The sequence below is a fragment of the Salvia splendens genome, chromosome 6 (assembly GCF_004379255.2).
Source record: "Salvia splendens isolate huo1 chromosome 6, SspV2, whole genome shotgun sequence".
NCBI classification, from domain to species: domain Eukaryota; kingdom Viridiplantae; phylum Streptophyta; class Magnoliopsida; order Lamiales; family Lamiaceae; genus Salvia; species Salvia splendens.
Genome location: NC_056037.1, coordinates 16,316,763 through 16,333,699, shown reverse-complemented (window position 1 = coordinate 16,333,699; position 16,937 = coordinate 16,316,763). Strand labels below are relative to the sequence as shown.

The window sequence follows — 16,937 nt, the reverse complement described above, 5'->3', positions numbered from 1 at the left end:
TTCTGAAATTGGAGTTGAAAATTTGAAGGAGACGGTTGGAGTTGAATATAGTTTCCAAAAATTCCCTTGTTAATTACTTTTTATTTAAAACATGTAAAAATAGCTAAGCCATAGGATTAATTTGGAGTATTAAGATGTGTGGCTGAGATTTGTTCTCTAGTTATACACTTAATATTAGTTATACTTTGATCATCTCCCTATATATATATTAGTGATCTAGGGCAAAGGCTAGTATTAATACATGTGATTTTTGAATTTAAAGGAGAATCAATTCACTCTTATCACAAATTTACATCACTATAACAAGGTGGGGGTATAATGGTCACTTCACAGACAATGTATTTTTTCTATTTATCTCTCTTTCCTCGTCGGATCCCTTAACTCCGCCGCATACTTCCCCCACGGCCTCCTCCTCACTCCCTTGTACTGCCTCACCGCACTATATTCCACTTCGCCTTTCACCGACTCCGACTTCTTAATTATCTGCAAATCGTCCTGGGCAACCGGAGATTTGAGATCCGACCCAGATGAAGAAGACTCGATTTCTGAGAAACAAAGTGTAGTCACGTTGTCGAAGAACGAGTCTGCTTCTTCGAGGAGGTGCTGGCGGATCAGCTCCATCATGCGTGATGATGTGTTTAAGGTTGTCGTCATTTTCTGAGAAAATAAGTTTGGAATAAATGAAATTGGGAGCTTAAATATATAAATATGATGAAGCATTGGGATTTTAAAAAGATAAGTACATAGTATTTTGTCGAGACGAGGATGATGGCTGCATTGTTACATATCTTTCGGAAAATAAATTATATAAATAATACTTTTCTAAATAATTTGGATTGGCTGGAATTGTATAACGACATGTGCAGCAGCTGTTCGGTGGTAAAATGCAACAAGGCACATCGTTTTCGCAAGTGGGATACGAATATGATGATGGAATGTATATGACGGCTTCTGCCTAAACTCCAGTTTAAGGAATTTCATTGCTAATGTTTCGTTTTCTATTGTTTTTACGGAGACTTCACTCTAACCTTGGAACACATCACTCTAAGCACGTATTTACTTCAATAATGTGAACAATATAGATCACTATAAGAAAATATCACAGAGACTTCACTCTAACCTTGGAACACATCACTCTAAGCATGTACTTACTTCACTGATGTTAACAAAATAGATCATTATAAGAAAATATCACAGATACTTCACTCTAGCCTTGGAACTCACCACTCTAAGCATGTACTTACTTCACTGATGTTAACAAAATAGATCACTATAAGAAAAAACATGCTTAGAGTGATGTTTCTGTGATATTTCCTTATAGTGATCTATTTAGTTCACATCAGTGAAGTAAAAACATGCTTAGAGTGATGTGTTCCACGGTTAAGTGATGTTTCTGTGATATATGCGTATAGTGATCTATTGTCTTCATATCAGTGAAGTAAAAACATGCTTAGAGTGATGTGATCCACGGTTAAGTGATGTTTCTGGGATATATGCGTATAGGGATCTATTTTGTTCACATCAGTGGAGTAAATACATGGTTAGAGTGATGTGTTCTAAGGTTAGACTGAAGTCTCTTTGATATTTTCTTATAGTGATCTATTTTGTTAACATCAGTGAAGTAAGTACATGGTTATAGTGATGTGTTCAAGGCTAGAGTGAAGTCTCTTTGATATTTTCTTATAGTGATCTATTTTGTTAACATCAGTGAAGTAAGTACATGCTTAGAGTAACGTGTTCCAATGCTAGAGTGATGAGGAGTAAAAATGACAGTTGTTTGTAATTGTATTCCCATTTGATCAAAACCTAAAAAGGTAGAGCTGGCCTTCCTTTATCTTTTTGTCTATATTACTGTACAATTGCAAGTTGCAATTAACATCCCCATCTGAATCCATTTCCCAACCACATTGATTCGACACTAATTGTTACAAAACATTAATAATCCTTTGTTTCTTGGCACAATCCAACCCTATAATCTCTATCTTCCTCATCCTCTTCCCACTACCGCACTCAAATATATTCACCCCAAACAGCCTCACCATCTGAACCCGATTCGAACCGCCCCTCACTTTCCAATCAATGTACAACTGCTTATCCGGCCCCGTCGACTGCTCAATACTCACCACATCCCCTGCCCGCAGCTCCTTCTCCTTCACAAACCGGCTCCACCCCTTCGTCAACACATAGCTCTGGCTACTATTCCAATACGAATACCGGAATCTCCACACTTTCCCATTCCCATCTTCCAAATTCAGCAACAATGATTACTACTACCGTTTCCGTTTTGGAAAGGGAAGTGTTTCTCCGCGTGCTGTTTTGGTATCACAAGCTAGTTCAGTTTTCCCACGTCGCTCGGCGTCACCGCCTTCTCGAACAGCTGCTCGCATGCCTTCGCCGCCGCCGTGGAAGCGAAGAGATTTTGGCTTGGGGAGATACGGCCACCGCCGTCGCAGCTGAAGCTGCAAATAAACTGTCAATACAAGTTTATTTCCAAAAATACCCCTATGCTATTTTTATTAACTAATAATGTATACTTTTATAATCATTAGATTAAGATAGTATGTGGCTGAGATTTGTTCTCTAATTATACACTTAATATTAGTTATACTTTGATCACTCTACTAATTGGAACTTGAAACCAATGATATGTGAGTGCCGCTGTATTTTGAAAAACCATTAACTAGGCATAAAAAGACAAAACACCTAAGGCTACTACTATCGTGGCGCCGTTGAATCGCCATCTCCTCACTATGTATAAATATAAAAACAAATAATTACAACTGTTACGTATTTGAGCTGCTGTGTTAAGGGTGCATTCCCTTAACAAGATTATGGCGACGACGAGCGGTCGACGACGGAAGGATAAAGGTGGACGTCACGGGCTTTCCCCGGGATCAGCTCCAAAACTAGTGTTTGCAGAAAATTAAAGAAGACGATAAAAAGTAGGAAATTTATGATATTTCTTGATTGAATGGGAAGAATACAATGCCTCATATTTATAAGACTATCCTGACTTAGAGAACAAGAAAATAAAGATCCTAATAATATATGGGAAATATATGCTAAATCAATACTAAACTAAATAAGAGAGATTTGGGGATATTCGTAGAGATATTCCCGTATGAACTCCCCCTCTGTTAAAATCCACCTTGTCCACAAGGTGGAAACATGAAGAAGCACAGAAGAGCGTCGCTGATAACATAAGCTTGACGAGATCTATCTCTTCCTGGATCAAACGCACACCGAACACCTGAGCGTCTCCCTTCATTATCTCCATAAAATATTACCAAGGCGGACTCGTGATAATTCAACGCTAAAGCGGGGATCTTGTCAACGAAACCACGAATGCTCAAACAACGCTTGTCCATCCGGGGAGGGATCAACCGTGCATCTGCGTCGGGCAATGTTGAACGATAATTCATACTTGTAACATTATGATATGCAAATCCACATTCCACATAGAAACCATCTATGTCCTCTTTTAACAAAGAAGAGTTCATCATCTTCCTCAACTTCAAAATACCGACCAATCATGCACATTTCCTTGAAGCAAAACCTTGAAATCCCTTTCGATAACCGGCAAAAAAGCATCAGAGCAGCACAATGGTTTTTTTTTTCAAAAGATGGAACTTGTCGGTGGTCAAGGCTTGCATCTCTATCCCCCTCAACTCCATGATTATCACAAAGCAAAGCAATAGAAGAAGGACGCGATACACCAGACGCATCATGATCAAGTGCATCCATTTCTGTCTCAAGGCGGCGGTCCATGGTTTCCAACCGTGTCTCAAATACGGCAGGGGCCGCTAATAGATAGTCACGTATCGGCTGCTTAAGGGTGTAATCGGGTTGGGGCGGTTCATCTTCCAACAATTCCTCTTCCGCTCCACTGACATCGGGGCTGCACAAGAGAGAAATAACAACTGGTGGAGGGACGGCCGCAACAGAAGGCAGCGGGGCTGTTGCTGAATGGTGGGGACTCGTTGGAGGCCCGCAGGATAGCTGACATGGTTGTGGGACAGGAGCGGGAAGCGGCGCTACTGAGTGGTAGTTACTCAGTGGAGAAAACACCGTGCAATCAAGTTGCCAAGGATGTGCACTCGGGTGTGAGTTTTGCAGCTGCCGGAAGGGCTCAGAATATTTGTTGCAGGGATGCTGGGGACGCTTCCATTCAAAAGTTTTGAAGGGACGAGCTTGCGGTTCCCAACCGTATGGCTGTCGCGCCTGTGGTGGATCCCAGCAGGTCGGGCTTCGGGTGTGAGACAACTGTAGTTGTTGAGGTGACACCGACGGACACCAATGAGGGTTGTGGGGCTGTTGGTATGGCTGTCTGGCATTGCCTGGTTGCTAATAAGGGTTAAGTCCGTCGTTGAACGAGTTACCCCATGACGGATCAGTGTCGGTGTAGGGATGGTACCACAACTGTCCGTATGATTCGTTGTAGGGTAGGTGCGGTGGCTGATTGTAGGAGTGCTGCTGCCCATCCAATTGATCGGGTGCCACGAGATCATATAGGGGGTCCGGATCAGGCAACGGAGGTGGTCGCGATGAAGACGGGCGACGATCATACTCATCCATGCGCGACTGTAACTTAGCCATACCGGCCGTCATCTGTTCGAACATCGATCTAATTGGGTCCAGGGGAGGTGACTCCACGGCTGGCGACAGTACCGGCTCCGCTATCGTCGGCAGGGAACACATGGGTTCCGTACGACCTCCGAATGATTGACAATCTGAGATGAGTTCAACAATGAAAGCACCAATTGTTAAGGGTTCACTCCTTTAATAAGATTTCGGGGACAACGAGCGGTCGACGACGGAAGGATAAAGGTGGACGTCACGGGCTTTCCCTGGGATCAACTCCAAAACTAGTGTTTGCAGAAAATTAAAGAAGACGATAAAAAAGTAGGAAAATTATGATATTTCTTGATTGATTGGGAAGAATACAATGCCTCCTATTTATAAGACTACCCTGACTTAGAGAACAAGAAAATAAAGATCCTAATAATATATAGGAAATATATGCTAAATCAATACTAAACTAAATAAGAGAGATTTGGGGATATTCGTAGAGATATTCCCGTATCATGCTGGCTCCCAATTTATTTATGTACTCTCTTCGGACTCTACTTAATTTGTAATCATTATTATATCATTACTTTGGTATATTGATTCAATGTTGTCGATTTATTTGATTTCTAACAGCATCCACAATATGCAGGTAAAAAACTTCTCCTGTCACATCGATTTTCCACGGCCTGCCACATCACCAAGGACTTCCCACAGCGCAATAATAGGCTAGCCAATGCCCTAGCCAAACAAATAAATTCATAAATACGATTAATTCATTTTAATTGTTGGTGTTTATCAAATATTAAAAAAATAATTGTAAAAATAGAGTATAGATAAAAAAAATAAATAAAAAATCGGTTAGTCTATCGCTCACTGTGCAATAGGTGGACAACGATAGGCTAGCAATCAGCTAACGCCGATTGTCCGCGGATGAGAGCTCGTCCATTTTCGGGACGTCCATCGCGTTAGCCTAATGCAATAGAGGACATCCCCCACGTCCTTCCTGCTAGCCTATGGCTAGTCTATGCTGACTTCTGCTATTGCGGATGCTTTAACCTCTTTATCTGCGCCTTTCTAGTGTTGGTAAGCTATTTATGTGTTTCTAGCGTTGGTAGGACTATCGTGTTGGAATCGTACTTGGTCAAATATTTTTTGACTAATAATAAATATTACAAGAAATTTAATTTTGTGAAATTAAATGCAATAACGTCGATTTATGTTCCGAGTAGATGACCGTAGTATATTCATTTTCTCAAATCCGATTCCCGGTGAGTGAGAAATAATATATTAAAGTTGGTCACAATAAAGATAGAAATGAGCTATGTGAGAAGACTAAGGGATTAATTAACTAGGTGTTAATTATCCCACATCGGGGATGATAAACTTCTTTGATGAAGTATTTAATCAGATGAATTATCATGTGTAATCATTATCATGGAATAAGACGGGTGACAGAGCCCACATGCGCGCACGCGCGCCACCGCCGCACGCCCGCGAGCCGCGTACCGCGCACCGTGCACCGTGACCCGTGCCCCGTGCATCGGGTGCCGGGTGTCGGGTTCCGGGTTGCATTGGAAAGAAGCTGTTCAAAGCGAAATTGATTCAATTTTGCTAAACCACACGTGGGTGTTGGTTGATCTACGTGAAGGTGCTAAACCTTCAGGATGCAAATTGGTCCTTAAAAGAAAGTTTAAGGTCGATGGAACAGTGGACAAGTATAAAGCTAGATTGGTAGTGAAAGGCTTTAAACAAAAGGAAGGGTACGATTTCTTCGATACCTACTCACCTGTAACGAGGATTATATCAATTCGAGTGCTTCTCGCGATTGCTGTTGTACACAATCTTGAGATTCATCAAATGGATGTTAAGACTGCGTTTCTAAATGGTGACCTTGAAGATGAAATCTATATGGAACAACCTGAAGGTTTTGTAGTACTTGGACAAGAGAAAAAGGTATGCAAGCTGGTTAAATCCCTCTATGGATTGAAACAAACGTCGTTGTAGTGGCACTTAAAATTTGATAACGTGATGTTATCAAATGGATTTAAATTCAACGAATGTGACAAATGTGTCTACATTAAGAACACAGATAATGGATACGTTATAGTGTGTCTCTACGTTGATGATATGTTAATCATGGGTAGTAACACCCAAGTGATTAACGACACGAAAGCCATGTTAAAGAGAAACTTCGACATGAAGGAATCACATTAACACAATCTCATTATGTTGAGAAAGTATTAAAGAGGTTCAATGCCTATGATGGCATTCCGGCTAAGATGCCTATGATGGCATTCCGGCTAAGACGCCTATAGAGCTCAATGTTCACTTGAGCAAGAACCTGGGTGAGCCCGTTGCACAAGAAGATTATGCACGGGTCATTGGATGCATTATGTATCTTACTAATTGCACTCGACATAATATTGTTTGCGTCGTGAACAAGTTGAGTCGTTATACGAGCAATCCAAGCAAAGAGCATTGGAAAGCTCTTGTAAGAGTTTTGAGGTATCTCAAATATACTCAAAATCATGGGCTACACTTTTCGAGATACCCCCGGTACTGCGATGCAAATTGGATATCCCATAACAAAGACTCACTTTCAACAAGTGGATATGTCTTTACTAATGGGGGTGGTGCTGTCTCGTGGAAATCCACGAAACAGACATGTGTAACCTGATCCACTATGGAATCTGAATTCATAGCTTTAGATAAAGCCGCGGAAGAAGCCGAATGGCTTAAAAACTTCCTTGAAGATATTCCATGTTGGTCAAAGCCCGTGCCTCCAGTGTTAATTCACTGTGATAGCCAAGCCGCTATTGGGAGGGCAAACAGTGGCTTGTACAATGGTAAGTCTCGACACATTCGTCGACGACATAATACCGTGAGACATTTGATCACAACAGGGGTGATTACAATTGACTATGTGAAGTCATTGGATAATCTAGCGGATCCGCTATGGAAAGGGTTAAATCGTGATCAAATGAATAAATTGCTAGAAGGAATGGGTTTGAAATAGGGGTGGCAAATCGTGCGTGTCGGGTCATTATCGTGTCGACACCATAACAACACGAACACGATAACAACAAACACGAACACGGCCTGTTAAGAAAACCCCAAACACGAACACGAACATGACCCGCTACCCTCAGACACGAACACGACACGCACGACACGATAATAACACGTATTGGAAAGTGATTAAATATTTAAATGATTTAAATGAGATATGACCATATGAGACTATGAGAGTCAATTTAATAAATATTGAAAATGAAAATAATAAGAATTAATAATGTTAAAATATTATTTGTTAACGGATAACACGAACCCAACACGAACACGTATTGTTAACGGATAACACGAACCCGACACGAACATGACACGAAATTTTCGACCCGTTAAGGACACGAACCCAATAAGCTCTGACCCAAACCCATTAATTTCGTGCCGGTTCGTGTCGTGTTATCGTGTCGTGTCAAAAATTGTCAGCCCTAGTTTGAAATCCTGAAACTAAAGAATTGTCATAGTGGTAACCCAACCATGATGACTGGAGATCCCAAGAACTTGGTTCAATGGGAAAACTAAGCTATGAGAGTTCGTGTGAAACACTCATCTATATCTATTCCCTAGAGCGTAATAGAGTGTTGGAAAACTTGCCTAGTGGTGAGGTTAAGACTATGACTTTTAATGATCCCTAAAGGATCTCGTTGAGAAGAAGTTCTCAAGGAGACTAAGTATGGCAAGATACTTAACGAGGAATCACCTATGTAAGTGTGAAGTGGGGCCGCTTCAAACAATACACTTATGAATCCAAACTGGTGTCCAAGGCCTGAAATGGACACAAAACGTGAGAACGGATGAGGTTGAGGTGTTTAAGTGTTAACATCATTGTCTCGGTGCATGCCGTGGAGGAATAGTTCAAAGCATCGCGCTACTAGTCCGCTTGTGTATCCGATGGTGTTGACTAGGGATGGTTCAAAGCCAAAAACTACGTATCCTTATGCTTACATACCTCTTGAGGGTTGAGCTTGTGTCTGCATACATATGCATTTGGCAATTTCCACTCATGTGGGGGATTGTTGGAATCATGCTTGGTCAAATGTTTTTTGACTAATAATAAATGTTACAAGACATTTAATTTTGTAAAATTAAATGCAATAACGTCGATCTACGTTCCGAGTAGATGACCGTAGTATATTCTTTTTCTCAAATTCAATTCCCGGTGAGTGTGAAATAATATATTAAAGTTTGTCACAATAAATCTAGAAATGAGCTATGCGAGATGACTAAGGGATTAATTAACTAGGTGTTAATTATCCCACATCGAGGATGATAAACTTCTTTGATGAAGTATTTAATCAGATGAATTATCATGTGTAATAATTATCGTGGAATAAGATGGGTGACAGAGCCCACACGAGCACACACGCGCGCCGCCCGCCCACAAGCCGCGCACCGTGCACCGGGCACCGTGCACCGTGCTCCATGACCCATGTCCCTTGACCCGTGCCCTGTGCACCTGGTGCCTGGTGTCTGGTGCCTGGGATCTTGGTTCTTGGCAATTAGTCTTTGGGTGGTCTTTGGGCTGTTCTTTGGAGCTAGTCGTTGAGCGTGATTCGTGCCCCGCTTGTTCTTTTTAGACCAACCCAAACTCCACACTATCCCCGACGGGTCCTGGTCCACGTCATGGACCCCGATGCACAACGGGAGTCAAAAGGTCCCCGCTGGACCCCGACTCACAACGGGAGTCAAAAGGTCCCCACTGGACCCCGATGAATAACGGGAGACAAAAGGTCCCCGATGGACCCCGTTGGTCCATGGTGTATCCTTTCGTGTAGCATGTCCAGGTGCGTCGTGTCTCTTCAGCTCCCACTGGCTAGTGCACCAGTCAATAACCCCCGGCGGTTACAGTCAAGCCATCATGGCACACATAATGGCTGTTGACTCCATCAATGACCTGCATGTGGACTTGGCCTATAAATAGGCATGCATCCATTGCATTCTGGACAGAACATACACAAGCGTTCTTGCATACATGCTCTCTCCTTCTTTGCATAGTTTTCCCCATCGAAGCTCTGCCCCTGCCTTACTCCCGTTCGCCGGAGCTCTGTTGCTAACGGTGCTGCTACTTCAGAGACGAAGCCGTTTTATCTTTGGGGACGACACGCCAAACCGAGAGCACTACCGGGGCGTATCTCGTTTTGCGGAAAGAGGACTCCTCGACTCGGCTTACCACTTTCCACAAGTTTTCTGTGTAATTTTTGTTCAGTTATTTTCAGTGTAATCTTCATTGTTTTATTTTCCGTGTAATTTTCGCCTGGCAAGATTTATATATCTCAATTTCCACAACAGATCGCTGAATTAGATAAAGCTTTATATCCAACTACCGAGTCCATGGATTATCTCTTAGCATCAAGCTGTCCCTTGTAATATCTAGTGTTTAACTCCTAAAAATCTAGGATCATAGCTCTCATACAAGATCCCAATCCTCTAAGATTCTATTGATAATCAAGTTAATTGTTCTTATGTCCTACTTAACTATATGATCTATTGGTTAGTATAGTTATGTCTATTTTCATTCAAGAATTAGCTAATCACCTAAATGATTATTGTTGAGTACAAATCCATCCTATATCGGGGTTTGATGGAAGTTGGAAGGTGTATGTAATTCCTGTCCAATTCTAATCAGTTTGAGGTGTTTTGGGAGTGACCCAAAAATAAATCCGTGCGGACTTGACCTAAAGCAGACAATATCCGAACAAGTGGTATCAGAGCCAGGTCGAGTGGGGTGGGGCATGATTCGAACTCAAGTTCGAGACTGGCCCGTAATGTCACGATGTGTGTCGACTGAGCTTGACTCAAAGCGGACAATATCAAACGTCTGTTGCAGTCGACAATCCGAACAATTATAGAACAAAATCAATTAAACGAACAATCAAGAGAATTCAAGTATAAGTAATTAAATTAATCAAAAGATGTGAAATACTTTTAGGCCATCTTTGGTTGACGGGAAAGTAAAGTTGGTAAGGAAATTAATCCTGGGAAAATGAATCCCGTGATTATGATTCCTAGTAACTTTACTTTCATGTGTTTGGAAAATATCAAGATTTTAAATTTATATTTAATTTAAAAACCAAACTAAAAATATACTTATTATTTTTTATTTATAAAAAAGAATAATAATGTACAATTTTTAATAATTATTAATTACAATAATAATTATATTAGTATATTTATTATTACGAGTGGATAGTTTAAATTGGATTATCCATCGTAATATATAATAATATGATTATAATTATAGTTACGTGGAGTATTATACCTATTTGTTATATTAATAAATATTATTATTATTATTATTATTATTATTATTATTATTATTATATTTTACGATATTGTAATTGAATAAATTTTGTAATTTAAAATTTCAATATGACTTTATTGATTAATTATCAATTTATAAAATATAATAATCAGTATTTATTATACGATTTATATTATTTAATTATATTTTAATTATTTAATAAATTATTCATTTCTATGATGAAATATTATTAAATATAGTTATAATTATGGTAATTTTAATCATAGTTATTTATTATACTGAAATTAAGTATGATTTGTAATTTTCAATTATTTTAAAAATATTGTAATTATTATTATTATTATTATTATTATTATACTATATTGCATTCAATATGTAAGAATCCTAAAATTAGGAAAAAGAATACCTAAGAAAAGTTAAGATTCAGAATCATAGAAAGTTGTACTAACTTTCCTCGTTCTAGGGATTTTGATTAATTTCACAGTTTAAATAAAAACCGAAACAAACACAGGAATTTAAAATTTAAGGAATCAGATTACTTTTCTCGATAGAATCCTGGCAACCAAACATGACTTTAGTGTCAATGACATCGATATGGGAATAAAATTGTAAGTTAAATATTTACATAAAATTATAAGTAGTTGACAAAATGAAAACAAAACATAAAATTACTTCACATAAATTTACTACTAGTTGTTGACAAAATGAAAAGGAAACATATATAGATATCAAACTGCACCAAAGGTTTTCAAACATACAGATGCACCCGCTTGCCACCTATATTAAACCGGAGTACATATTGAACTATGGCTATATGTATACTGGGTCATGTTAAAATGCATATAGTATCCAATTCACAATTAAGACCAATCTTACATCAGTAGATCTTAAAATGAGTGAATGAAATTAAAGCTCACAGATTTCAATAAATAGTAGATAAAATATCAACAATAGGGTAAAATAGTAAATCTGTTATAACATAATAATTTTCACGTTTTTTTATATCAACATAGTGTATTACAAATATCAACACATTGACATGAAAATCTCAATACAATACCAAAAAATATTAATACAGTTTCATTGATATTGTACATGCATTCTATTGAGATTCTTTGATGCATTTATTCATATAATATCTGCTTATCAATATATACAAAAATTAAAATAAAAATTATAAAATTTCATCATCCGAAATCATCGTCAGAACATTTGCAATTGAGATCTCGTTTGAATCCTTATAGAATTACCTTTAATTTGATATATTTTTTACGAAAAATAATTTAAATAGAGAGAATTACGTATATTTAAAATTTTAAGATGATTTTGAGGAGAGACTGTGGTTAGTTTTAACTAACATATAGTATAAGAATTGCCATTAATATCCTTTAAGTTTATTTAATAATTTTTAATTTAAAATATAATCCACGTGACATTATTTCAACCACTAGATCTCCAAATCCAATGGCTAAGATTTGGTCTTAATTTGGGATTGCTAATTACTCCTAGTTAGCAATTGATCATATCCCTATGTATACTATCTTCGTCTTTTAATTTATTTTATTTTATAATGACATGAGTTTTAATTTATAATTGGTACTATCTCTATATTTTAAAAATAATAACTCTTTTCATTTTAGTCTGTATAAACCCATATACATCAATTTATTTACCGTTATATCACTACAATAAAGTGGACCTCATAATCCACTAACATTAATTCCAATATTTTTTCTTCCTCTTTTTTATTTTACAAATTTTTCTCTTCTTCTCTCTTACCTTACCAATTATGCTTTAAAATCTGTGTTGTTTCAAAAGTTTCTATTTTTAAAATACAGAGGTAGTAAAATAAAGGTGAAATAGAAAAAAAATGATTGAATTATTATTAGTGGAGAATGACTCACTTCATTAAAGAGAAAATGTTTTTTCTAAAATAGAAAGATTCTAATTTTAAGGAACATGCCAAAATAAAAATAGTTACTCTCTCCATCCCTATGTAGGAAAGACAATTTTCTGGACATGAGTTTTAAGAAAAATGTGCAAAGTGAGTTAAATGGAGAAAAAATAAAGTAGGAAATATAATGAAGTTTAAGAAGAAAAAAAATACTAAATGCTGTTATTTTTTCTAAAAAAATGGCTCAACTATAGTCGGACAATATAAAAAGGAATAAAACTCATCTACAGAGGGACGGATGGAGTACTATTTTAAAAAGACGGATGTATTAATATAAACTCACTCTGTCCCACCGCAAGTGATTGATTTCCCCTTTTTGGATACCTCAGTATAAGTGATTGATTTGCACTTTTAAATAAAAACAAAACATGTCTTATTTTCTTCTCTTTCATAGTTTACTCTCTCTCTCTTTATCTCTCTTATTTTACCATCTCTCATACTTTATTCTTTTCACTTAACTTAATTAATAGTAATGCCATATCCTTCTTGGAAAAATAGAAACTTTTGAAATGAAACATGTTTTAATCCATAATCGGTAAAGCAAGAGAAACGAATTGGTAAAGTAAGAGAAATGAAAAGAAAAATGAGTAAAGTAATTAGTGGATTATGGTATCCACATCCTATCATAGATGGTTTAAAATATTTATATTTTTAAGGCACGATCCAAAATGGAAATAATTTTTATTTTTAAAGGATGGAGGTCACTAACGGAACCAGCTAAGGCCAAGGCCCAGCTACCCTGCTCCAGCGGGGCCTTAGCCGGTTCTATCCGCCATTTTACAAAGGGGAGTAGTCGAGGCGGTGAGAGAATGGATGGAGAGAAAGGAATTGGGGAAGGAGAGAGACTGAGAGTGTTAAGAGGGAGAAAGGGGGCAAAATTGGGAATCCGTAAAAATGGATTGGGATACATTTGATAGAAATTTAATAGTACTATTGAATTCTTTATATATTTACAATAATTCTTAGAGTGAATTGCCTCAAAACTCCCTAACTTTTTGGGTTATGATACCACAGGTCCATAACAAAAAAAATATCGCCAGAGGACTGCAACATAAATATAATCATGAATCATATTTTTTCGGACCAAAATACCCTCAGACCCTAAAAGGGCATTTTTGTCACTCCATTATATTGTTGACATGTGATTTCTGCCACATTTTTGTCAGCAACTTCTTATGTAATTTTCTAATAATATCTGATACTTCATACGTAATTAAAATTTTGTAATTATTTACACTTTCTAATTTTTTTATAATATATTTATTTATAATTATCTGTATTAATTAATATGAAAATAATAAAATGGGACACTTTCTTCCTTATAAAACTCATTTTCTGGTATTTTTCGATGTTTCTATTTCCCCTAATATTTATTTGTTTTTTACCTTGATTTATCGATAGATTTTATTTATTATGAAAGTATCTTAATTTTGCAGTATTAATTTATAAATTTACATTGTATTAATTTCAGATACTATTATTAATAAAAAAAATCTCCAAGAATTAAATAGCTAATGTCACATGGTTGAATATTTTTAAAATATTACTCTTTATTCAATTTTATAATGAATGACAAGAAACTATGCAATTTATATATAAAGACTGAATATTCATATGATATGTTAAAAATTTCAGTTTGACCTAAATTAAAATTCTTAATAAAATATCAATAAATATAAAAGTGTCTTAAAGTTAGGCTTAGATTTAGTTCGATGATATATAATTAAATAATATTTTAAATGTCAGTGTTTTCAAGAAAATAATTACTGTATCATTTAATTAAATGTGAAATATTTTTTATACTATTAATTATTGATTCAAATTTTATTTCATAAATATATAACTTCAATTTTCCATATTTTTTGTTGTTTCTCAATGAATTTCCTACATGATATTACTAGTATATTGTTACCACTAACTAGAAATAGAGGAATATAAGAAGTTTTATATAAGAAGTTTTTTTGTGTACAAATATTGACAAAACCTTAATCACGTATGAAGTACCAGAACTTATTAGAAAATCACATAAGAAGTTGTTGATAGAAATGTGACAAAATTCATATGTCAGCGAATTTAGGGATTGCCAAAAATGCCCTTCAAGCCATTTGGGCATTTTCGTCCGAAAAATGGCTAAAAAACATGATTCGTGATTATATTTAATGTTGGGGTCCTCTGACGATATTTTTTTTTGTTAGGGATGTGTGGTGTCACAACCTGAAAAGTTAGGGAGTTTTGAGGCAGTTAATGTCTATGTTTGTCTTAGAACGTGTGGGGGAAAGTGTTATATATCAATCTTTTTAGGTGTGCGTTATATTGCTAAGTCACTATTAAATTGCTAAATACAGTTAAATAATAGCATTATATCTTTAAATCAAAGGCTAAAATTAAAAATTAGTAGAGTATGAGATCCACTACCTAAAATTAAAAAAAATGTAAAAAAAGACTTTAAATTCTGTACATCCCAAAATAGCAAATTGAGACATTAATTTATTTTACAATATCCTTATAATTAATTTGTATTTATGTTCATATAAAAATGAACTAATATCTACTTCGAATATAATCTTGGATACGGCGGAATGAAGGCTAGCCTCTTCCGCATATAACAAGAATGTTGTGCTACGCTTTCGTTAATTTAGCCCGTTTTTTTTTTTAAATTTCTAGTTCCATCACTGTTGGGGATAGTATCATTTTCTTAAATCCTATATTCAAATCACCATGAAAATCCTATATTCAAATCACTCATAGCGGGAAGAGAGTATATAGACACAAGTTAAATTGCCTGCCCCAACGTGGACCGCCATTGGCTATAACCCAAGCTCTCCATATTGGTTATCCTATAAAAAATATCATATTCGTATTTTTTTTCAAAAAAAGTCTCTATCATATCAATAAAACTATATTTTCTCTTTTCATTTAAAAGACAAAATATATCACCTAAAATCACGTGTCTTTCTTTGTTATCATCCTATTCCTTAAACAATCTTATGGAAAAATTAGCTGTGATAGCTGATAGGTGTATGAAATAATATGAAGGTAATGAGGTTAAAATATGGCGATACAATTACTAAAGATGAAAGAAAAGGATAGGCAGCAGATGGAGAATAAATTTCCAACTTCAATTTGAGAAACATGGAGTACATAATATCTGTTTGTGGTATAAACTGTACAAAATTGGGGAAGATGAATTGTATGACTAGTTCTAATTGGGAGCCCAAGAGCTCAAATACATGACAGTTCTAAGAGACTCCTCCGATTGCTTCGACTTTTCACGTTGTTGGGGCGAGACTCTACTGGGCTTATTAATGTAAGATCTGAGATTGGAGTTGGCTTGCTGCTGTAGATGCCGCAATGCGTAATTCCATCGGCAGAAGCCCTGATCCTTCAGCGCCTCCACCGCCCCAATGCTCGCCGCTACTAACCTTGTCGAACTCATTCTACTTTGAGTTATAGAGATGATTGTAGAAATTGTAGATTTGTTTTGATGGTGTTGGAAACTAAGATTGAGAATACATATATATATAGCAGCACTGCCCCGGTTGTTTTCATTGCCACGTCATTTATTAGTTGTTTATTGCCACGTCAAACCACTGGTATTGCCGCTGTATTTAGAAAAACCATCAACTAGCCACAAAAAGATTAAACACACACATAGATAGATGTTGATGTGACCAATAATGAAACCAACCCCCAGATTCATCGCCTATTATAGAGTATTTTATAAAACAGGAGCGGGCTTTGCCGTTGAAACTACTAAAAAGTGAATCTCCATCTTCTCCTCACCTCAGTATGGAGTATAAATATAAATACAGATACTCCCATTCCTTCCACTACACAAAACAATTTAAATTCATCTCTACTAAAAAAATGAGCTCTACAAGCAAAGCTTGGTTAGTAGCAGCGAGCGTGGGAGCTGTGGAGGCGCTGAAAGATCAAGGCTTCTGCAGATGGAATTATGCTTTCCGACTTATTCAGCAGCGCGCTAAACCCAATCTCAGATCTTATTCTTCTCAGTCAAACAAGCTAGCAGCGGCGTCCACGAAGACCACAAAGAAGCAATTGATTCAATCGGAGGAGTCTCTTAGAACT

At 36.7% G+C, this 16,937-nt stretch overlaps 1 protein-coding gene across 1 annotated transcript; it reads right to left on the bottom strand.

Moving 5' to 3' along the window:
* Nucleotides 1–351: 351 nt before the first annotated feature.
* Nucleotides 352–654, bottom strand: LOC121808878 (ethylene-responsive transcription factor ERF106-like). Its single transcript, XM_042209441.1, has one exon. The coding sequence runs from the start codon at nt 652–654 to the stop codon at nt 352–354; it is 303 nt and encodes a 100-aa protein (XP_042065375.1).
* Between the last annotated feature and the right edge of the window lie 16,283 nt (nt 655–16,937).